General features: G+C 41.9%; 1 protein-coding gene across 1 annotated transcript in view; it reads left to right on the top strand.

Moving 5' to 3' along the window:
• Nucleotides 1–24,961, top strand: part of ccdc88ab (coiled-coil and HOOK domain protein 88ab) — a 56,349-nt gene that overhangs the window by 2,433 nt on the left and 28,955 nt on the right. Inside the window, 5 exon segments of the mRNA XM_089012188.1 lie at nucleotides 8,044–8,152; nucleotides 19,164–19,233; nucleotides 23,732–23,790; nucleotides 24,383–24,466; nucleotides 24,541–24,681. Of these exon segments, the coding sequence (XP_088868314.1) occupies nucleotides 8,044–8,152; nucleotides 19,164–19,233; nucleotides 23,732–23,790; nucleotides 24,383–24,466; nucleotides 24,541–24,681 (463 nt within the window).

Genomic DNA, 24,961 nt, shown 5'->3' with positions numbered 1-24,961 from the left:
CACACACACACAACCCACTGTGATGGTCAGATTCTATCATTTGTGTGTCGGCTCTTTGTCTGCTGGCTCTTTATTAGCGTGATAACGACAGCTTGTTTGATTGTCGGAATTGGAATGCGTCACAAGCGACCATATTTATTGAGCTTTGTTTTGCTGGTTGACTATGGCGTGAAATTTAAGAGGTGGGGACATTATTGATATAAGCAAAACAAGATTAGTAGACACGTTTTCATTTGATAAATATTTCTAAAATGGCAGCATCTTGAGTTGACTTGTGAGCAAAGTGTAGTGGAGTACGATGTCAAAGAAAATAAAAACAACAACATATATTTAAAACAACCACAAAGCCTCCTCTAGCTTAATGCTAACACCAAATGCAGAAAGGCCATGTAAGGCCATTTACTGTACAATACAAGACCACAAACAATAAAGCAACGCATGTAGACAGACAGTATAATACCCACCCTCATACATTTTTTTCCACTAAGTAATGAGTATCTACGCTGCATATTCAGAAATCCGAATAATGCTGCCCCGAGGTGCGCACAACCAATTCTTTCTTTCTCTCTATTTTATTGATCATTGTTTTTCCAGCATTGAATTTAAAAAATGCTGAAACACGGTGGCATAGTACGGTTCAGCCTACATCCCCCCCCCGAAGGTGATGTCCAGAGGGCAGCGGCGGGACATCGGGATTATCTAACGGTTTGCCCCCGACACCCAGATGGCAATCCTGCCACCCCCTCCATCTCCCCCATCCTCTGTCCTCTTATGACCGTCATTACCCAGCCAATTAGATGACCTCCTCACTGCTGTCAAACCAATTAGCTCGCCCACTCTGTGAGGTGGAGCCAATTAAAAATGTTGACTGAATGACAAGAACCCTGTTGAGACCCCCGCGGCTCACCGGAGTGGCTTTTATTGGGATATAATGGGGTATTTTCAGAAGGATTTTGCTCTTAAATTGCCCCCGCCACCCAAACACAAGAAATGTTAATTAAAGACTGTTCTTTTATTTTGTATTTGTAGTTTTTAAACATTATTTATGAACACTCCTGCTGATAAATGTAAATAGCATTATGGTCGCATAGTGTATGTGTGCAAGGCATCATTGCAAGTCCCACAGAGGTTTTTCTTCGGAAATTGTTGGACAGTGGTACGTCGACTGACGAATGTCTCTTCATATGAATTTTTCAGGTTCCGAAACACCTCAACAGGAAAACATTGCTTCTTTTTACAAAATAATTTTTTATACAAAATAAATTGCTGTTGTTCCAATATACATTTTAAAAATATTTTTATATGTACATGTTGCATAACTCTCACTTTTTGCCCAATAACATGTATTTGTTACATCTTTTGATGCATTTTTATGCTTTTCAGAATCACAAAGCCTTTAATAGTCCCACAATGGGGAAATTGGCAGTCCCCAGCAGCAATTTGAAAGTGGGTGGGTGGGGGTGAAAATATAACAACATTCTAAGCGTAATAAAAAACTAACACAAATGTTGCATAAAAACTGTACATAGTGCAAGTATAAAAAAGCATATTGATTTTCAAAACATTTTTTAGAATTTTGGAAGGGCTTGGAACAGATTTCCATGGAAAATGCGTCTCTATTGACAAAATTTTCCAGTTTAGAAATTTCTTCCAGAACCAATTAATTTTGTACGTTAAAAAACAAAATCTCAAATTTACAAGGGGATTTTTTTAACACGTGTAAAACAACGTCACCTTTGGTGCCTTAAAATGAATTTGCGGGATGTTAACACCTCTGGGTACGAATGCTTAGGATGGTGAGATATTTTACTCATTTCTCCCACCCTCTTGAGTTTGGCATCACAGAACAAGCTTCGCACTGTGGCGTTGTCACTAAATGTGTGTCTTAATGCACACAATGTAGCCCTTTGATCATCGCTAATATAGTTGACGCTTGACTCCATAAAAAACAAAGGCGACATTGTGCTTAAGCTAACACCATAATACACGGCCGTTTTCATTCCTAGCGTAGCATCAGTGACTTGCTTCACACTCGGCTTATTTTTACCTCCTGTCAGCACTTGCGACTTTCTTTCCCACTTTTCTTCCTTCGCGCCTCATCTCCCCTCTGCCGTTTCCCGTTGTCTTTGACTCCTGTTTTCTTTTGAGCTTCTGTTTGGTGATCTCCAGCTGACATAGTTGAAATTCCAGCTGCGGGAGGGAAACAGGGATGCAGAGATGCTGCTGCTGAGATGCCCCCCACCCGCACCCCTCGCTGGCAAAAACACACATAGTGGGCTAATCTTGGAAGTCTGTTAGGAAGTGCAGACTCTGACTTTGCTCAAACATATATGGGAGCCATCTTTGTGCCTGGCGTTAAGCAATAAAATGTATAGCAATAAAAGGCTTGAAAGTACCACAAACACATGAAAACTAAAAAAAAAGTTACAACTTCAGACACTTCTAGTTGACATTTATTGTCAAATTAAACAAAACAAGAGAATAACCTATTTTGAGTTGAAAACAGCTGGATCACTTCGTCTGAAACAAAGCTCCGCTAGCTTAATGCTAACACACAATGGGAAATGCTATAAACTGTAACAAAACCTGTTTCAATTTTATGGTGTTACAACACGTTTGGCAACAGATACTTTAACTTAGTGTTTTGTAAGATGATATAATAACATGCATATATTCTTTGTCCTCTGTGGAAGAACGACCCGTGTTACATTAGCTCACTGGGCGGTTGCGGCCGTCTTTATGTGATGACATGCCGCGTGAATGCAAAGTCGACACTTCCATGTGGCATCGTCGGGAAGACGTTTGCCGGCTAGCAACTGCATCAGGAGTTGCATTTAAAAACCCATTAGATTCGGGAATGAAGCGCAAAACAAATTTAATTAGCACCTTGTTTTCTTTTACGATGAAGAAATAAAAGCTCCCTTTATAGCCACGACACAACCCTCCCATTCGCTCTATCGGAAAGATGAGGCAATTATGGTTGATGCTGACTTTCTCATCTGTTGTCGGCTTCATTGGTTTAACTTGCGTCTCGCTTTGGAATGTAAAGAACGGGTTGCCTACGGATGCCGCGGTAGGAGAGTGGAATGGAAATCAAACAGATTTGTTGGGAAGGAGGGTGAGATCCATTCAAAGGCAAACGACAAGGAAATTCACAGCATACCAAGTGTCGCATGGTGCTTTTATGTGGCGCGACTGTCACCATGGAGGACCTCATTGCTCCTCAAATATGCCAAAGTACTTCATTGTCCTTCAACGGTAGCAAGATGGATACCTTGACTTTATTTATTTCTTTTTTTTAACCCTAAAGGAAAGGGTAGTTGCACAAATTAACTCGTGATGTCATGATCACACATACTTTTTGACAAAGGTGTCAAAGTCAAGGCGCCGGGGCCAAATCTGTCTCGCCACATCATTTTATTCGGCCCACGAAAGCAAATGAAGCATGTTAAGTGCCATGATGCTTGCTAGAGTCCAAACCAAATTTTTGAATTATCGTATGTAAACCACAATAACAGTTAAAATTATTATTGACTTCTGATTTTAAAACTAGTCATTTATCAATTTGTTGTGTGCTCGATATGTCATATGTGGAGGGGATTAAACATTATAATGGCTTTCTAAAATTCAACTGGCCCTCTAGAGGAAACCGGAACTAAAATGTGGCCTGTGGCAAAAAATGACTTTGACACCTCTACTTTATCACAATTTATAATATCGTTTAGTGTAGTCATTTTGTGTGTTTTTTTGTTTTTGTTTTTTTACTCATTCACTTCTAGACATTCAAAAATGTGTCCACTCCTTTTTGTCATTGCCACTCGAATTCCAGGACCCATAGAATATTAAGTTTTAGGACTATATAAACATTCAATGCAGCGGAAGAAACCTTGGACTATCTTCTTTCATCAAAATAAAAAGTTAATTCCTAAACTACATGGGTCTGCAGTTACGAGCGTGGCATTGTAGGGCAGCTGTCCAAAATAGAATTTATACATTAAATTAAATAAATATATTGGTTTATATAGTGCTTTAACAACAGCTGAAGCTGGAACAAAGCGCTAACATTCAAAAAAGGGAAATGCTGCACCTTGTGAAAAGAAAAACATTGCCAGAAGCCATGGCCAGCGCTTTATCGGTACCCAAACAAGAAAAAACAAAACCCGAAAACATTCGGGAATGGCGCTCTACGTCATATTTTCAATTCCCGAATAAATTACAGTAAAGTCTCGTTATATTGATATTCAAGGGAGTCCGAAAAAATATCGATATAACCGGGACTATCGATATATGCGAGCCTGTTTGCATGTAATTTTCTCCGTGCGTGCATAAAAATAGTATCGATATAACCGGGACTATTGATATATCCGATATCGATATAACGAGACTTTACTGTAAATGAGTGAATATAACAACTTTTTGATTTTAGCCAAATATCACTGATTTAACACACCTCCAACAATCCTGCATTTTTTTCAAACCTTTTTACTGCTGCTAATAATCAAACACTCATCCCCTTGATTCCTCTTGGTTGTTTAGCTTTCCTTCGAGATGTGTTTGTGTATTGGTGGTGTGGGGATGGTACACGCACTGCTGCTATGTTTGGATCGACTCTCGCCCGACACGTGGCCAAACGGAGCTTGTCTTTTCCCTTTCTGCGCGTGTGTGCGTGGCTGATCGTGCTGACTGTAATGCAGCCTGTCATATATAGGTTAACACCTCTGTGCCAAGCGCTCAGCCAATCAGAAAGCGGAAAAAGCCCCGAATGGCTGCTGCGTTGCCGTCTCGGCGGCCATCTCCACAAGAGCCACGGATGGTGTGGCTTATTGACTATCTGTCTGTCTGTCTTGAGACGTCTCTCCTTAATCTATTTGTCTGCCCAAAGCCTTAAGTTTACTTTATCAGCAGAAACAGCAATGGGGGGCAGGTGGTGTTAATATCTGGGATACTTCCACCGCCTCCTAAAGAACTAAATCCTTATTTTGTCGCCTGGTGCTCCCCCCTGGGGTTCAATTCGTGAAGCATCAGCAACTTGGATGGCATTTGGTCGTCCTCGCAGAGAAATGTACAATTTATTTGTGTGTGTGTGTGTGTGTGTGTGTGTGTGTGTGTGTGTGTGTTGTGTGTGTGTGATTTGAAATCATTCCCAGGTATCTTTTTTAAGGGTCTTTAACGGTTTCATAAAGGACATAGAATGAGAGCATTGGATTGGATTGGATTTGCCTTTATTAGTCTCGCAGTGGAGAAATATAGCATATTTTGCATTCTGCTTGCTTGTTTTTACCCAAGAACTTTACCGCTCTTCCTGACAAACGAACGTTATGGGGTGGAGGAAGTATTACATCCCCCACCATTACGTCTGTGTAGGCTTTCAGTCGTACATACTAGTGGGCCTCAATCTGCAGTACATATGCACCTAAAAGCTAGCAACCACTCATTTGAAGACAATGAGGTTAAAATCTTAGCGAAAGAACATCGATGGTTTGAAAGGGGAGTAAAAGTAGCGATTTTCATAAAACAACTGAATCCTTCTTTAAACCGATATGGTGGGGTGAGGTTTAATTTGGATCGTTCGTACAACAATTTACTAGGGCAAAATAGGATTAGGAATACTGATGAGGTGATACCGGTGGAAGTGGGGCATTCAGACCAGTTGTTAGTCAGACAGACAGAAACGTCCGACACCTTCAAAGAAGTACAGATGACGGCTGAAGAAACCTTTTCATCGATCCCCACCATTGCCATATTACCCGATTTTAAAATGTATTATATGTACTGTTTGATTCAAACGAGTGACTTTTTTTCTTTTTCTTTTCACATGAGCTTTAGCTGTCATGGAATGTGTAAATGCCACCATCCCTTTACCCCCCCCCCCCTTCTCTCACTCCACACACCCAGCCCGTCACCTTCCTCGCTCTGACAGGATTACGGCCTCCTTTTTTTAATGAAGTGTTTAAATCGACCCCCCACTATGTACTCATGATGGGGCCCCGCGTCCTTGCGTGTGTGTGTGTGTGTGTGTTGGGGGGGGGGGTCATGTGACTGCAAATTCAACCATTAAAAAGGGTCCTGTGTCTCCGATTAGCATTAATAGCATCGGGCACGGCGGGCCAACTAAAAGAGTAATTAACGCATCTGCAGTCACCTCCAGGTTGAGACAACTTTTATATTTTTTGTTTTATTTTATTATTTTTTATGTTTAACTTTTAAGTCTGAGAGCATAGCGGCAGGAGCCTTCACTTGTGGATCTGTCTTAATATTAAAGACGATCCTCTTGTTTGTGAAAATGTGCCTTAGTCTACATTGGTGACCTATATATGAGGGGGTCAAAGTGTTGCAAGTGTATGTGTGTGTGGGGGGGGGATACAGCAGCTCTTCAATGAATGCATGCATGTGGTGACTCGTGCATGCGTGTTGTCATGCGTGCTCATGCCTGCATGTGCTTTTCTGCCATGTGCGATGCACATGCTAACAGGAGGCAGAGGAAAGCCATTTTTAGGGAGAAAGAGTGAAATTGAAATGATTGTCACATTATGAGTCAGCAATGATAGAATGATAGATAGGGAAGACTGTTTTAGGAAGAGCTTTGATCTGAAGTGGAGGCTGGTGTATTTCAGCTACCGTATATTCTGGTGTATAAGGCTCACTCAAAAGCCTTCATTTTCTTCAAACGATGACCCTGCGCCTTATACGTCTGTGCACCTTATATGTGAAGTAATATTGAGCCGCAACAGGTCTCGCAACTCCTGCCAGCAGCCACCGACTCCATTTCCCCCTGTAGAAGAAATAGTGCGTAACGCTAGCCCTTACAGCGCCTTAAAATGTGGTGCGCTTATATTACATTTTTCTTTCACTTGTCGAAGGTGCGCCTTATAGTCCGGTGCACCTTATATGTGGAAAAAGTTTGAAAATCCACCATTCATTGGGTTGCGCCTTATACTTTGTTGCGCCTTATACAACAGGAAATACAGTAATTTCTGCAGGTATGCAAATAAGTGCTTTGGACATAACTGAAAGTAAATGCTGAAAAAAAGGCATTTAACGGGGTCTGCCATTTAAAGGACAACTGATGCCTCCGGACAAGTTGTGTCCATAATTTGTAAATTCACTTCAAATGACTTCTACTGAGCGCATTTTACATACATTCCACCGCATATAGCTATATTTTATGTTTTAAGACTCGCGCTGAATATTCAGGAAGTCTTGTTTTCGAGTTGATGACGTCCGTCACGTTTGAAACGCCCCTGACCGAGAAAGTGACACACAATGCATTTTGCGGTACTTTGTTTGGTATGAAGACTTCGTGTTGATCCGTGTTGATGGCGAAATTAAAAGGAAAACACATAAATAACGCAATAGTGAATAGTTGTGTGTTGCACCAAGACAACTATTTGATATTCGCTGACACAAATTCCCAGCAGACAAATCAGCCCATTTCCAACGGAGCTTGGGCGCCATCTTCTGCATTTTCTGGGTGCTACATTGCTGTCATTGACGGCTCAAATTGATATGGGTGGACTCCTTTAATCGATTGCAAACATTTATGCTTTCCTCTTCAGAACTATTTGAATCATATTCATAACTGGATGAGTAGCAAGACAGCATCTTCTCCGAATCTGAACTCTGTGAGCCCATTGTTTTCTTTCTTGAGCAAGGCAAGACGACTCGGCGTGACGTCACGTAATGGGGGTGGGACTTTCTGAAAATCCCCAGTTTCGAGCTGATTTGTGGCAGATTTTAGACACTAAGTCATTTTTATTGGTGTTTTGCATTTGACTAAAAATATCAGCCTGCGTGTTTTGGTTATTTTAGATGCTATAAAAAGTTTTTCTGATGTCAGTTAGGAAACAAAAAAAAATGGTGTCGGTTGTCCTTTAATGGAGCGCTAACTCTACCGTCATCGTTCATTGACACCCATATCTCTCACCAGGCCAGGCACCACCTTTTAAAATCCATACACACTTTGAAAAGAGGTTACGATATCTCATCACGATTTCAACATGGTTGTTCATTTGGCTGACATCGTTTTCTCTGTTTTCTCACCAGAAATCCCAAGGCCACGGTGCAGAGGCCGAACAAGAAGGTGAACAACGATCCCATGCTGCGAATCCAAAATCTTTCCATTCTCATCAGGCAGATCAAAGCCTACTATCAGGTAGAACAAGAGAAAAAATTGTTGTCATAGTTCAGTGTCAAGCAATGGCCGAAAACGCCACAATTTTTTCCCTGAGCTTTATTGAAAATTAAATTTTTGAACGATGATATGATAGCCAGGATGTTACATCGTTCCCACACTGGAGACCATGACCCATATCCTCAGGGGGGGGGGGCTGCGGAAAGGTCACTAACTCGTGGAGCGTGAAATGCATGCTTTTAGATAAAGATGAGCATGCAGGCACAACCCGCTTCCTGTTTTGTTACATTTTTTGTGTATCATAAATTAGGGGGGGGGGGGTTGGATGAGCGGTGTGTGTGTGTGTGTGTGTGTGTGTTAGTCTGTTCACGATGAAGATGAAAACTAGCAGTGATTAGTAAAGATGGACAAAAAAACTGGATAAATTAGACCGAGGGTGTTAAACTCATTTCAAATTGATGGACTAGTTTTCGAATCTGAAGTCAAGAATAATGACTGTTATTGTGGTTTACATGGAACAATTTGAACTTTTGGTTCAGACCTGAGCAAGCATCATAGAACTTGACATGCTTGATTTGCTTTCATGGGGCGAATAAAATGATATGGTGGGTCAGATTTGGCCCCCGGGCCTTGACTTGGACTCCTGTGAATTAGGCATTTCTGCCATCTTTTAGCCCCTTGTTTTGATATTTCCAGTAAAAAAGAGACATCTTTAACAATTTTTAACATAAATATAATATTTGTTCAAAAGTTTCCATTTTTAAACAAGGCCAAAAAATACATTTCAAGGATTTTAGTGGACAGTATATTTTCTCCAAATTATTTTGAGATCCCAATTTTTTTTTCCAAAAATATTTCAGGCATGTGTCTTCTGAATCAAATCTGTTGAATGAAATGGCTAACTTGTCGTAGCTCACCGCGGTTTAATCATCCTCTGCCAAAGGTTAAAATTGACATTAACGCCTTATTACTGCCTTCAGTTTCTCTTGTGGTGAATCAAAAAAGTGATTAATATATTTTTGTCTTTTCTTCAATGGGGTGGAACACCTCCGCATGGTTAATCTCATTGAGTGCTTGTTGCTTGACGGGGCACAAGCAAACAAAAAAAAGCGTCGTCTGTCTGCACCGCTTGGTTTAATCCTCTGTGCTCATCTTGCGGCTCACTGAGTTTTAACCACTTACTTGTGTCTGCAAGCTCAACATCACAGAGACCACCGACAGGTTCAAATTCTGCCCCCGATGTGTCCTTCCATAGATTCTTGGAGTGTACCACACGGATTGCATTGAAGCACAAACCAAACCTTCCCACAGATTTTTTTTCTGGATGAATAAGCCAAGTTTTGCTTTCCTGTGCTGATTTTTAACCCCCACCCCCTTATTTCCCGAGCCGCACGGCTGCAGACGGACCTCATGTGCTCTCCAAGCTAATGGTCTTAACAGGTTCGCAATGTAACGAACTGCCCAGCAATCAGAGCCCACTCGTATCCGCTGCTGACTTCGTATACTCGACTGCCGTCTCCGCTTTATGATCTCGTTTTTCAATGTAGGCATTGCGCTTTGATAGCGAGCGCCTCGTCGTTCAAGCCAATCTCCAGGAATGCACGCTTTATTGAATTTGAGGCTTTGTACTGGTGTCGGGAGCAAACCTAATTCATTAACGTCGTCGGAACCGACAGAGGCAGACCGTTGTAGACCTTCGGAGACTTGCTTTGTCGTGACCCTCCCCCGTTTCCTGAATGCCGCCGCTCTGCCCCTTCGCTCCCATAAACGCGAACCCGAGCACACCGCAAATTTCTGCACTTTCCAGTTTCCACGGATGGAGGACCAATCCAAACATTTTGTCTGAATGATTTTTCTGAGCTGCCAGGCGAAGGTTCCATTTCTTTTTCGCTGTTGGGGTGGAATATGAGATGGGCCACGTTTTAATTTAGAGGCCTTCCTCCGGGGATCGTGCGATGATGCAGCTCTGGCCAGCTGAACTACATTCCCGTCTGTTTTTTTTGTGACTTCCCTGATCCCTACATGTCTTCAAAATCACATTCCAATGACACATGTAGCTACTTTCTATCTTGCGGTGTTGCAAGTTGTTTGGATGTGTGGTTTTAATATTTTTTACATTTGTTTTGCGTTACCTAAAAGCCTTAGTAGATGTTCCATTCCCGAATTTATTCAGGTTTTGGTTTTTCTTGTGGGGGTTCCGATAAAGCACTGGTCAGACTTCTGGCAAAGTTTTTCCTTTCCACGAGGACGTAAAAGGATTTGCCTTTTGTCTATGTTAGCGTTTTGTTCCGGCTTCAGCTGTTGTTAAAGTGCTATATGAATCAATATGTATGTATTGTATTTTGTACAGCCGCCCCCATTTCACGCTCAGATAACTCCTGACCCACTACTTCGGAATTAACTTTTTCTGATGAAAGAAGAGAGTCTTTGGCTTCTTACGCTGAATTGAATGTTTATGTAGTGCAAAAACTCAATATTCTGTTGGTCCTGCAACTTGAGTGAAAATGACAAAAACCCTGGCACTTGAGTGGACACATTTTTCCACGTGGTGAATGAGTTAAGAGCTAGCTGACACATTCAATAACAAGGTCGTCCGTAGCTGACTGACCTCTCAAAGATGCTCTGTTCTTACTTGGGTGGGGTTGAGGGGGGCTCCTTCACATTTCCTTGATGCACCGCACTGGAGCTCTGCGCCACATGCATGGTTGACACTAAATTAAAGCTTTGTTAATGCTGTTTTTAGTCGCCGGCAGTTATTTTTACATGGACTCAGTCACATGAATACATAATTCCAGTCAAGCCTGGAATCCCCCCGTCCCCGTGTCCCCCCCACGCTGACTGGATTATTTCGGCAAGTCACAAGTAAATCGGTTTATTAGGGCATGTGTTTGCCCACCGCGGGGCAAATGTGCGCGTTGTCTGTCATGCGCGCTTGCATGGTCCGCACCAATGTTGCCAGTGATGAGGCGGCAAGCAGTGCGGCGCCTCAGACGCTCACTTCACGTTTATGAAGGGTGTGTAGGGGGGTATTATTTTAGATTTTTTTTTTTGTGACAAGTTATTTTCCAACACATAGATCCCGTAATTGACTTCACGATTGTATTCGTTTTGGTTAGCAATAGCTTGCAATCATTTTGTTCCGCTTTGTGCCGAAAGCCAAATGGGCCTTGATTAGACTCCAGATTTGCATAATTGCACAATTTCTGGGAATAGATAACAGGGAAAGAGCAGAAAGTTTACAATGACAGAGGAGAGGCACGTTAGTTAGTTAACGTTAGTCGAGGAACGGGCGAATGGTATCAGGATTTCCCAAGTCCACCAGGCCCTCCCTCCCCCACTTTGGTGAGCAGCAGCTTGTCTAAGCCTTGGTGGGGGGGGGGGGTGTAGGAAGAGCATAATCAAAAGCTCTCTGGGTGATAGATACCACCAAAGCACAAAAGAAATGCCCTGCTGACGGCTGGTTTTTCCTGCCTCTTCATGGAGAACATCTCCGCTCCAGCTGGACCACTCAGGACTTCCCCCTCCCACGTCTGCCGCTCTCTTCAGTGGACGCGCCCACCACATCCGTCGACCTTATTCATTCGTGCACCCAAACGTAACATGGAGTCAGATGTCTTCTCAAAGCAGAGGGAAAAAAGGCACCATTTTATTAAATGATTGTGACAAAAGCCAACCAATGACCATAAAGGCAAAGCGAGGGTGTTGCAACAACCCAAGCGACTTCCACTTGCAAAGTGGATCCCTAAAAGCAAGTGCCTGTAAAAATCTGCAACAGTATATTCAATACCAAATGGTACAAGTGAAGCATTGATGTGTTAAAAAAATAAGAACAAAAACAAAACGCATGTTGAGATGGGAAAAGCAGTTTCACTCAGAGGGCAACACTTCATTTATTATATTTCTACACAGAGCAATTAGTATCACAAGCTATCATAATTCATAACTGTTCACCTCTGATTAGATTGCATGCAGCTTTGACAGCTTTGATAGTGTCATTCATCCAAATCTGGCCCATGATGTCATTTTATATGGCCCCCTAACATTATTTCATTAATCCGTCAATTGTGAGGGCATCATTTTATCTATTTCAGATCCATTTTCAGAAATAGGCAGCTGATTAAAAATTGACTCGATTGTTTCCTTCTGCTGGGTGGGTACACACTCCAGAAATCTGAATATTTGAAAGCACACAATCAAATGTCATCTATATTTTCTTTCATAATAAGCCCCAGACCCATCTTGGATTTCTCTTACGCGTCCAAAAGTAATGCTACATTTTGTGTAGCGATCATTAGATCAGATGTCAAGTGTGGAAGTGTGTGTTTGTGTTGATTTAGACCAAAAGAGGAAGTTCCCTTCTTCCCTTTGTTGGTGGTGATGATGGACTTTACAGAGAGAAGTACCCCAGAGAGGTGTGTGTGTGTGTGTGTGTGTGTGTGTGTGCGTTTGCGCATGTATTGTACTGTATGTATTCGCACATACAGCCTTTATCCGTCTTTTCACCCCTGTTTCTATGGCAACATAGCTCCGCAGGGCTGCAGAATGGGTGTGATTCATGCTTTTAACGGTTTGGCGCACATATATGCACGTTTACTCACACACACACACGTGGAGCGGCACAATTGGCCCCCCTGTTCAAATGTAGGTTGTTAGCGGAAGTGGGTAGGGGGTGAAGCTCAGTATTTGTGTAAGGCAGACAGGGGCTCTCTGTCAGACGGAAACAGTGGAGAACCTGTCCTTGGACACACATTTAATAGCGCAGGCATCCACACACGCGCATATTCAATCAAAACACTTAGGTTTGTATTTTTATAGGTTCCAAATAAGACACCATTAAAAAATTAGTCCAACCAGCGCCATTTTTCCAAATTGAGATACATTCGGAATTCCCCCAGATGGACTCCAATCAAAAGCAGAGATCTCATTTTGATGCTAAAATGACGAATAGCCTCATGCAATCGGATTGATCAAAAATGATTGCAGTAAATGAGTCAGTCAAATCCTGTTTGTTTTTTGAAAAATGTTTACATGCACCATGAGGATTCCCTTTTCGACTGCTCAGGACTGTATGACTATTTTTATCTGCAGAGGCAAAAGGGTCTCCCTGCATCCTCACACATAAATAGCTCCCCCGCTCGAAATGCTGTCAGACAAGGTGATGCCTGACTATATATTTGATTAGCTCGCAGCGTTATTTATTGTTAGCGATTACATCAACTGTAAATCAAACAAGCAAGCCAGGTCTATTGTGTTGTGATACAGTCCTTACCCCCCTGAGCAAACGCGCCTCACCGTCAATATGTCTAAAGGTCTCTGAGGGATGGAAGATGAGCCACAGTGGACGGAATGTGATGCCTTGCTGGGATCAATAACATGGAAATATATATAGTCGGCATGTGGGGGAGTGCAAAAGGGGGAAGAGGATGGGTCGTGCCTTGAGTGGGTAGTGATGGAATCAAGACTTCATCCCCCACGGCCCGCTTCCTTCCCTCCCCTCTGTTTGTTTTGGCGGCTCCCTCCCTTGTGTTTAATAGACGGCATCAATTTGTATCAGCTACAATTGTGTATATATGGGGGTTCGCCATTTTTTGCTGCTTATAAACTGTGTAACGACTATAGGCTTTCCCCCATCTTATATTACAGTAGTGCCATTAATGTATTCACAATATCTCCTCAAAAGTAGCCTTAAGCAGTGGCCACTATCAAATAATTCAATTCAGGGTTATCGTTATTTTTCAAACAGTTGCTTCATCAATATTTTCATACTAATAATTCATCAAAAACGTTGCCTCAAAGCATTTTACATGTTGAGCAGGTCAAGAACCCCGCTTCTCATGCAGTACAGTAACACAAGCAAGCACTACACAACAGAGAAAAAGGCTTTGTGAGAGAACAATGGGCACAGAAGCCTTGTCGGCAACAGTGGAAAGTCATTTTAGGGTCGCAAGAAACCTGGCCCAAAAATGAATAGAAATTGAGCAACATGTCACGCGTTGCCGTGAATTGATTGAATTTTTTTACATTTATTTCTGTATTTATTTAGGTATTTATTGAGTGTATTTATTTAATTTGTTTTATTTTGTTATTTGTTATTTTATTTTGTTTATTTATTACTACCTTTGGGTGCTTTTCTTTTATTTTTATTTTGTAGATATTTATATATTTTTTATTATTTTGTGTTTGTTTATTTGATTATTTGTTTTATTTATTTATTTGGGGTGCTTTTCTTTGTGTTTATAGGTCCACCAGCTGATGTCAAAGGACAACCGACACCATTTTTCTGTTTCCTAACTGACATCAGAAAAACGTTTTATAGCATCTAAAATACCCAAAACACGCAGGCTGATATTTTTAGTCAAATGCAAAAAACCAATAAAAATGACTTAAAGTGTCCAAAAACGACTTCAAAATGGAACCGGAAATCACCAGTTTCAGACAGTCCCGCCCCCTTGTTCGTGACGTCACGCCAAGACGTCTTGCTTTGCTCCAGAATCAAAACAATGGCTTCAGATTCGGAGAAGATGCTTTCTTGTTACTCATCCAGTTATGAATATGATTCAAATAGTTCTGAAGAGGAAAGCAAACATGTTTGTAATCGATTAAAGGAGTCCTCCCATATCAATTTGAGCCGTAAATGACAGCATGTAGTGTCCCAGAAAATGCAAAAGACGGCGCCAAAGCTCCATTGTAAATGGGCTAATTTGTCTGCTTGGAATTTGTGTCAGCCAATAACAAATAGTTGTCTTGGTGCAACACACAATGATACACCATCGCGTTAACACAGATCAACACGAAGTTTTCAGACCAAACAAAGTACCGCAAAATGCATTGTGTGTCGCTTTTCTCTGTCAGGGGGCGTTCCAAATGTGATGTCACGTAGGGGATCATCATCAACTCAAAAAAAAGATGCCTTGAGTCTTAAAACGTAAAATATAGCTATATGCGATGGAATCTTAGTAAAATACGCTCAGTAGAAGTCATTTGAAGTGATTTTACAAATTACGGACACAACTGTTCCGGAGGCGTCGGTTGTCCTTTAATCCAGCATATTGTACTCATGGCACAGTGGCGACGTTTCAAAAATAATTTTCATTTCAAAAGTGAACAATAATGTCAGGATGTAAAAATATTTTTTTTTCGTAGTTATTAGAGGGGGTGGGGGATGAGTGAATGATAGCGAATTAAGACCACAAGCAGGAAGAGTGGCACTGCGGCGTGAAAAAGGAAGGTCTGTGTGCACACGTGCTTGCCTTCTTGGTATTAGCTGCGCATCGCCATGGCGCCCTCACTTCTCTCTCTCGCTCTTTCTTCTTCCCGCAGTGCCATGTTTTATGCATGAGAGCCGCTAAACCCGCGCCCCACATAATCCAAGAGGAATATTAGGCAGCTGTGTTTTAGCTGTCGTATTAGCTCGCTGCTAATCCTTAAAGCATTTTATTCCTTCCTGCCTTTCACGTTGCAAGTGCACCGGATGATGGGTTTTGAAGCTGCTGCATCAGGAGATGTATGAGACATTTCGTCGATACAAAATCATGCCCGGCGGATGTTCATTGTGTTCCTTAAGTAGTCAGAGCTATGCATTTCTAAAAGAAAATGCACTTTGTGCACCGATTACTTAGGTGGACTATGTAATGGAAAATAAATTGGTGTCTTGTGTTCTCTGATGATTGAACGTGAAATAAAGCAAAACTATTTTCAACTTTGGCAAATCCCAAGTGAAATTATGTTGATCCTAAAGCGAGGTAGTAATATCGGCCTGAAGTCAATGATGCTTGGATGCTTCCGAGTGAGTCTCATTTGAGTAAATCCCCGGATAAAAATCCGGGAATTAGCCCAACATGGCTGATTTCCTGTTCACTTTCAGGCGCCGTGTCCTTGAGAGTTTTGCGTAATCACGTATTCTTCTTTTTTGGTAGAATTTGTGAGGGCAATTTGAAGAAATATTGCAGTCATTATCATATCACAGAAAAGAAAATGCTGTTACAAAGTTTAACCAGCCTTGTGTTCATTTTTTGGAATTAAATCACTCTATATCACAGGTGTCAAAGTCAAGGCCCACTACACCATTTTATTCGGCTGGAAATTCCACAACGCTTGATGAAGTCTGAACCAAATTTTCAAATGGTTCTATGTAAACCACAATAACAGTCACTATTTTTACTTAAAATTTGAAAACTAGTTATTCATTACAGTAATTTGTTGAGCACTCTATATGTAATATATGGTGGGGTTTAAATATTCTAATGGCTTGTCCAAATTCGTAACGGCTCCCGAGAGAAAATCGCAACTACAATGTGGCCCGGGGCAAAAAAATGACTTTGCCACCCTTGCTCTCTATCACATCTAAAATGCTGGCAAGAAAGCCAAATAGAGGTTCACCATATTAAATCGAGAGCAAACATACGAGCTAAAGTAAAATTGCAAATAACACTTGAGAGCACTTTTGCTTATATAAGTAAAGAACACTGATTAAATTATATGATTATTTGGAATCAATTCCATGGCCAATACAAATTGGAATGTTTTGAATTTTGTCATGTCCACAACTCAATTTGGGTGCCGAGCAGGATCACAGGACATGCTCCCAATGGAGTGGACAGGTAGGACTGTTGACAGGTTGTGGTTGGCACCCCCCCACCCCCCCAAAAAAAAGGTTCAGTTGGAGTATTCTCGTCTGATCTTTGACTCAGCGTTTTCGCTCTAGCAGCCATGAGTTCCTAGCAATAATGTTTTATTGAAAGAAATCTACTTCTGACTGTTACTCGGCTTAAAGTTTGATTTATTGCATCACTCATGGCTCTTTGAAAAAAAAAAGATTTGAGAAGATCATGTAAGCACTCTGTGGTCATGGTGTTCAAGTCCGGCCATAGAACAATCCGCAGGTTGCCAAGATGCCGAAAAGAGTGCAGGGCCGCTCGGTTCTCATGCCAGATAGTCCTCGTCCATCTGTCGCTTGAATGTAAGTGGGGCACAGAGTTCCACTTCTTATGCAATCAACTGCTTTTTGTTGATTTTGTTTTATTTCCGTCCCCGTGTCAAGTCCTAACGGAGGATTTTTTTAGATGGTGACAGAGTGAAGTGTTTTTTTTTTGTATTTCAATGATAGGAAGTGAACACTCGCCATACTGTATACAGTATAGGTGGTCCAAACAAAACCCACTTAGGTGACCAAGCTCTGGGAAACAATGTCATTTTCTGCCATTTCATTTTCTTTGAGGTAATTTAATAGGCTATTGTACAGAAAACCTTTTGAACTGTTGTTTGTACTTTGAGTGTTTCTTAGTCACCACTACTTTGCTCCAAATGTTATGCTTTGATATATTTTGACTGAAAAAAATACATTTTGACAGTAGGCATAACTTTTTGCAAGCTGGCGTTCACCAACTGTCAGAGATGTTTGTTTCGACACTGAACAAAGGCTCGAACACAGGAAGATTGTCTTTTACTGCCGGCAAGGGACGCGCCATGACCGACGCCCAACTTCTGTAGCCCTCTGCCAAGCTATTTGAGATTATATGCACATTTAAGTGATACATTAGTAAACAAATTAGTAAACATAGTCTTCTTGATTTAAATACCACACCCCTGGACATCCCAAGCACCAGCATCCATAAACCAACAGAATGTAGACATTTTAATGCGTGGCCTTTTCATGAACTGATAGATTTGCAACCTGGCTAATGAGCTCTTCTCGTACAAGAGAATACCAAGTACAGTGATACCTCAGTTTACGAATGAAACGTTTGTAAGCTAAAGTATCTTACAAACATTTCGCCTTACGAACATTAAATTGCAGGAATATAATCTTGGCATACCAACTACTTTTCGGGAAACACACGGAGCGCCACAATGGCTGGGGGACTAGTTTTCGGCAGAAGAACACCAAAGCACATGGTCGAATATCGTCACTGTGGCTGGCGGACTAGTTTTCCACACCCACTTTCTTTCACTGCACTCAATACAGACATGGTTTTTATCGAGTGGAGTACTTTTGCTTTTTTAGGACCGGAAAAAAACCCACCACCGGCTAGTGTTAAGCTGAAGAGAACACAAAAGAAAATTACGGCCGAGCAGAAGAAGGAGATCATCGAAAAACACGAACGAGGTCTGCGTTTGTGTGACTTGACGTCCCAGTACCACACAGGTGTCAAAGTCAAGGCCCGCGGGCCAAATCCGGCCCGCCACATCATTTTTTTCGGCCCACGAAAGCAAATCAAACTTGTTAAATTCCATGATGATTAGTAAAATCTGAGCCAACATTTCATATTTTTGGATGTCAACCACAATAAAAGTCATTATTCTTGACTTCAGATTTGAAAACGAGTTATTCATTAATTTGCTGTGTGCTCTATATGTAATATTTGAAGGGATTTAAACATTCTAATGGCTTGCCCAAATTCATAACGGCCCTCGAGAGGAAACCATAACTACAATGTGGCCCACGGCAAAAAATGACTTTGACACCCCTGCAGTACCAGTATGCTAGGTCGACCATTGCTACGTGTGGCTAAGGGTGTTTCTGTGTTGTCTAAGCAACGGTCTTAGGCAATAGAAGAGGTTGAAAAACTTCTGTTGATTTACGTCATTAAGGTACATTTAGGTTTTTGCGTTAGACTTCCATGTTTGCTGTTGTGTGTCCGGCAGGAAGTACCACCTTCCCTATTCCTTGTCGCATATTCCCACGCATTTCCTGTTTGAATTGTCCTGACCAGGGGTTAACCTCCCTCCCAACTGCCATGAATGGACAAAAGGAAGGTTCTGACTCACATGTGTTTGGTTTGGAAGGTTGTGACGGTAAACTGGACAGTATAGTCATCTTTTGTGTATGTGTATGTCATCTAATGGCTTCCTTTGATTTGACTTGATTGACATGCCAATTAAGGGGAGGAGGTGTGTGTTGTCGTGTCAAGTGTACTGAGTTTATTTTAATCTATCCATGGAGGTGTTTTGCACATTCATATTTCAACCCCCATTTCTTGAACCTGTGTATTACGAACAATACCTCCGACAACGTATTTTTCTTCTGTAACAGGAGACGCTCCAGCAGCTGGTGATGATGCCTCTACCCGATGTATTGGTCTTGGGCCGGAACCCTCTCACCGGTAAGCCTTTGCACCAATAACACCCGCTTCATCTCGGATGAAGCCATAAGGAGATGGCGAGAGAATTTTAGGAGGCTCAAGAGTTCACTCGGCGGTCATGAGCAATTTCGATGCGGCTTCTCGCTCGACACATCGCTACAATATGCCGATATGGGGGCTTTAGGTTTTTTTTACGGTGCTTTGATGTTTCAAATGGGTTTTCCCCCCACAGACTCTGAGACGTTTTTTTTTTTGCTGTGCTCCCCCCTTAAATCCTTCAGCAATTAAGATGGCTGCTTCACATATGATGACAAAGGAAACAGCTCTGTAGAAAGTAAAAAAAAATAGCTTTGACCCACTGAACCCGCAGGCGACATGGGATATGTCTCAAAGCTCTGCCGTCTTAACGTGTTGAAATTTCACGCAGATGCAATAGTGATCGGTTTGACCTCCGCGGTGATCCAAATCCGCTACTTGATATAGGGGTGTGACCTTGAAGAGGGACGATGACGAGTGGCGGCGACGGCAGTGGACTTGAAAAAAAGTGCTCATTTGCCCACTACTCATTTTTGTTCTATTTGTTTCTGTGAATTTGAATATTCATTGAAGAAAGGGAATGACCGCTGAAAATAATTCCGAACATTTGCAGATAACTGCCGCTTTTTTTTCATTGCTGTAGATTACCTTAATGTCACACGTGATGGGCATGTCTATGAATTATGGCCACATTTTATTCCACCCAAAACATTCTCATCGAGCTAACTCCAAATGACTGCTCTTCCTCATTCGGCTGCCTTTATCTCTCTTTCACCGCTGCCTTTGCTATCCCGTCAGCCCTTTCGTCACCTTTCTGTATCCGCGACGTTAATTTAAATGCGCAGCCGTGAACATCTGCAGCCAAAGGCTTCTCGCCGGAATACTGTTTGTCCTGCGCAATGAAAATAGTTTGACGTTGGAAATGAACGTATTTATAGTAGTCATCACTACTACTAATTGCTGATATGGCCTAAACCATTGTCACGTCATTGTTGAGTAGATTGAGCCTGCCTGTGTGCCCAAAATGCTAATGTTGTCTTTCCTTTTGCTCTTTTCTGAAAATCTGTCGCAGCCACTGAGTTAATTTCTTTCTTTATTTTGCCACACACACAATTACTGAGTAAAATTCTATCTAGCAAATTCTTTCAAAATAACATAGTTAGCCTGGGGGTTGCTTGGAGCAAGTGGATCAAAGTGGGCAGAAATATTGAGCCCAAATTCTGCATTGTATTTGATTTTTTTTTTCAGTCAAGACAACAAGCCTCTGGGAGCACATGCATTTTGGTTCGGCGTCATCCAACATGTGGCTTTTATTATGCTCTCGTTGGTGATGTGCGTGTGTGTGTGGTGGGGGAGGTCTAACAGGACTTAAAGGACAACCGACATCACTTTTTTGTTTCCTAACTGACATCAGAAAAACGTTTTATAGCATCTAAAATACCCAAAACACACAGTATGATATTTTTGGTCAAATGCAAAACACCAATAAAAATGACTTAAAGTGTGTTGAAACTACAAAAAAGTACAACCGGAAGTGGCTAGTTTCAGAAGGTCCCGCCCCCTTATTCGTGGTGTCTCGCCAAGACGTCTTGCCTTGCTCGAGAATCAAACCAATGGCTTCAGATACGCAAAAGATGCTTCCAGTGATGAATATGATTCAAATAGTTCTGAAGAGGAAAGCATACATGTTTGCAATCGATTAAAGAATTTATTCCAGTGATTTTGATGCATCTGGAGAGAAATGTAGTGACAAACTCTTTAGTACTGACAGTACCCAAAAATAAGGCAGAAGATGGCGACAAAGCTCTGTGGAAATTGTCTCCTGGGAAGTTTTGTCAGCGTGCAACACACAACGATTCACCATCACGTTATTTATGTTTTTCGTCTAATTTCGCCATCAACACGGATCAACACGAAGTCTTCAGACCAAACAAAGTACCGCAAAATGCATTGACGCCATGGAAGGACTGCTACAATGTGTCCTTTCTTGGTCAGCGGCATTCCTTCTGTGACGTGACGTGAGGACTCGTCACCAACTCAAAAACAACACTTCCGGAATATTCAGCGCAAGTCTTAATGTGTAAAATAGAGCTATATGCGGCGGAATCTTTGTAAAATACGCTCAGTAGAAGTCATTTGAAGTGATTTTACAAATTATGGACACAACTTGTCCGGGGCGTCGGTTGTCCTTTAAGGGAAGGAGCTGTGCCTCCCCAAGGTAGGCGCTCACTGTGCCACCCGAAGGACTGCGCCGAGCTTGTATGTCGTTTTGATAGCCGTGTTGGCATGCAAATGTCTACAGGCATGCACACTACCTCATTTGTGTGCTCTTAAAAGTCAACAGTCTCATATTTTGGGTCCCAGTGGTGTTTTTTTTTTGACAAACCCCTCCAAACTGATCGCTGTGATGGACTGTGCCGCTGTGGGGTTGTAGAACTATTTGAAGATTGTGTAAAAAATATCAATAAGTCTTTAAAAAGGGATATAGTGAATGCACCCAAGAAATAAATGGAGTGCTGACAAGATGGAACCCAAACCTGTGCGAACCTTTTTCTGGAATTCAATACTTCAGTGATAGATGACATATTTGAAATGCTCATAATTGTTGGAACTCAGAGTGCCTGTCCACCGATCAGATGAAATTAAACAATGGGGTAAATATTTAGTTAGTTAACTGCCCCCCCCTCTGTCTGATTAACCAACGTATGAGGATGACACCCCTAAGCCCCCATATTAAAATAGACTACATTTCAGGGGGTTTGAAGAACATGGTGTACATTGCACAGGAATTCTTGATCATTAGCGTAACAAAGATATGCTATTAACATGATTGGGAACTGTTCAAGTTGTAAAAAAACAGACCAGTGTGAAACAGGCCAATATCCCGAGCCAATATCTCTACTAGAATCTGAAATGAGAGAGAGAGAGAGAGAGAGAGAGAGAGAGAGAGAGAGAGAGAGAGAGAGAGAGAGAGAGAGAGAGAGAGAGAGAGAGAGAGAGAGAGAGAGAGAGAGAGAGAGAGAGAGAGAGAGAGAGAGAGAGAGAGAGAGAGAGAGAGAGAGAGAGAGAGAGTGAGAGAGAGAGAGAGAGAGTGAGAGAGAGAGAGAGAGAGAGAGAGAGAGAGAGAGAGAGAGAGAGAGAGAGAGAGCATGCGCGTGCGTTCGTGTTCGTGTTTTCTCCCAAACGTGCAAGTCATGCAATCCTGAGTGACTGTATTAATCTTGGCAGTTTGTAGCGATAGCTCACAAATTGTCATCATCGCTACGCTTTGAAAGAAGGTGTGAGTCAATGTCCTTGACGATGGTGAGGGGAGGGAGGAGAGGAAGAAGATGATTCATAGGAAGGAAGGATGATGGATGAATTGAGAATGGATGTGCTTCCAGTTTAATTTTTACTCTTCTGTCTATCTCGTCATCCCAGTTTGTTGCCTGCTTTGTCTCACTGCCTTTCATCTCTCCCTCCTGCAACGATTGCTTGCTCCTTCGCTCTTGGTTTCTCTTTCGTTGTTATTTGCCCATGTGGCGGCTGCTTATCTTCGCCTACCTTGTTGACGCGCTAAATCCGCTCCCCGTCTCGAAGCGGACGCGCTAATAGAACTTCCCGCTGAGCTGACTTTTGTCACACAACAACTCACCAAAGTCCCGCCGTGCCTCAATTTTCTACTTAACAATCAGGGGAACCGTAAATTAGGTACATTTGCTCAACCAGTTGGCATTTTTGTGAATGTTCTTTGAATATCGTGGCATGGCTGTGTTAGAGCGCCCCATTGAATGCCATAAGTGTGTGTGATTCAGGAAGAAATGGCATAAGAGGGCTTTTGTCTGGGTGGTGGAGTTCAGCTTGACTGCCAATTTATGGACCCGGGCTTTGGGCAGGAGTAGCCACATTAGAGCGCCTCATTGTTACAGCATGGAAAAACACATCAGACATATGAAACATACACAGAAAAATTAAAGCATTCTTAGGGTTGGTGTCCCAAATGTAGTGGCCTGAACGAATCTGTTACCGAACACAATTGTGACCGTTCACACACCTTTAATTTGGTGAGGCTTTCCAAAAGCAAGCAGTGCATTGCCTCTTTTGTTGTCGTCTTCTTTCTCATGTTCAAAAGGGTAAAGTCAGAGGTTAATAACCTCTTTCATCGTCCGCTTGTGCTTGTTTCACGTTCACATAAATCACAGTGTCGCCACTCTACACCCACAACAGCAACGTAGTCACGGTACCTTGCACTTATTCACTATGACACTCACACACAGACTCTCAACACCTGGTGAAAATCCAGCGGATGAGTTGAAGCCTGTACAGCAAGCTGATGATTTTGCAAGTTACAGCAACTGTACCCAAGGTCAAATCACCCAGAGACAATATTGATTTGACTGAAAAATAATATAAAGAGGGGCAGGAGGTTAAATGGGAACACAAACATGTGACACATGAGGATTCGCGGCTTTGTTCTTCACTGGACATTTTTTTTGTTCTTCAGTGCGAGGTCTGGAGGAGATGAAGAAACTGCTGCTACTGCTTCTTGGCTGTGCTGTTCAGGTAAGGTCCCATATTTTGACTCCAATGCGTGTGTGAATGAATTTTGGTTGAAACACAAATACACTGACATCTGTTCCACACAAACTGCTTGAACAGAGCAAAAAATGTCGTTTAATTTGTTAGCTTACAAAATAGCATTTGATATGGTTTTGTTAAATCCGTAAAAATGTGCCTTTCTGATTTTTTGTTGTTGTTATTTTTGGTAGCAGTAGCTTGAAAATACTAAAAACAATAAAGCACCCAGTCAAATTTACAACATAGTGTAAAAAGCCACAAAAAAACTCCTGGAAAGAATTACCCTCATTCACACTGTGTTAAGTACAGTGGACTGCAATTTAGAATGCAGATTTTATATATATATATATATATATATATATATATATATATATATATATATATATATATATATACATCACTCACGATCAGAGATTGATGCGATGCAGTCACGGTCATATTCTCTTCCACAGTCACTTAATTCTTCAATAGCCATCTTGTAGATTTTTCTCTCTTTTGTCAAATAATTTCATATAATGCACATACTGTAATAGCAACAACATTGCAAGTGAACAAAATTACTTTCTTCTGTCTCCAGTGTGAGAAAAAGGAAGATTACATCGAACGCATCCAGACTCTGGATTTCAACACCAAAGCTGCCATCGCTTCCCACATCCAAGAGGTCAGTGTCCCTCATGTTCAATCTCACGCGGTCTAGCCGCTATCTTCTCACTGATGTTAGAGTGGGATTTAAAGGTAACGCACAACCCGGAGAACGTCGTGGACCTGCAGTGGCTGGAAAGCGGGGAGCTGCCCGCCGAGGACCTAGCAAGCTTGTCCAGGAACTTGGCCTTTCATCTCAAACACGTAGTGGACGACAGGGACACACAACTGGAGGTATATCATTATGGAGAATGGATAGTGTTGTGTTAACTCAAACGGCATTGATTTCAAAATCACAAATTAACCACCCAGATGCTAAGCATTGAGCTGACAACAGACAAAATGAGACACACAATGTTAGACTTCAAGGTGGACACGGTAGCTAATAGCTGCTAATAAGCTCAACAAGGACAATTTGAATCCGTAGTTCATGCAGAATGCATGGCACTTTGTTTCGTGGTGGGGAAAGTTTACCACAAGCAAGCGGCCCCAGGAAGGAAAAGGCTCCAGATTG

The sequence above is a fragment of the Hippocampus bargibanti genome, linkage group LG13 (assembly GCF_051943395.1).
Source record: "Hippocampus bargibanti isolate YZ-2025 linkage group LG13, ASM5194339v1, whole genome shotgun sequence".
NCBI classification, from domain to species: Eukaryota; Metazoa; Chordata; class Actinopteri; order Syngnathiformes; family Syngnathidae; genus Hippocampus; species Hippocampus bargibanti.
Note: the sequence above shows the minus strand (reverse complement) of the source record. Positions and strands in the feature narration are given on the sequence as shown.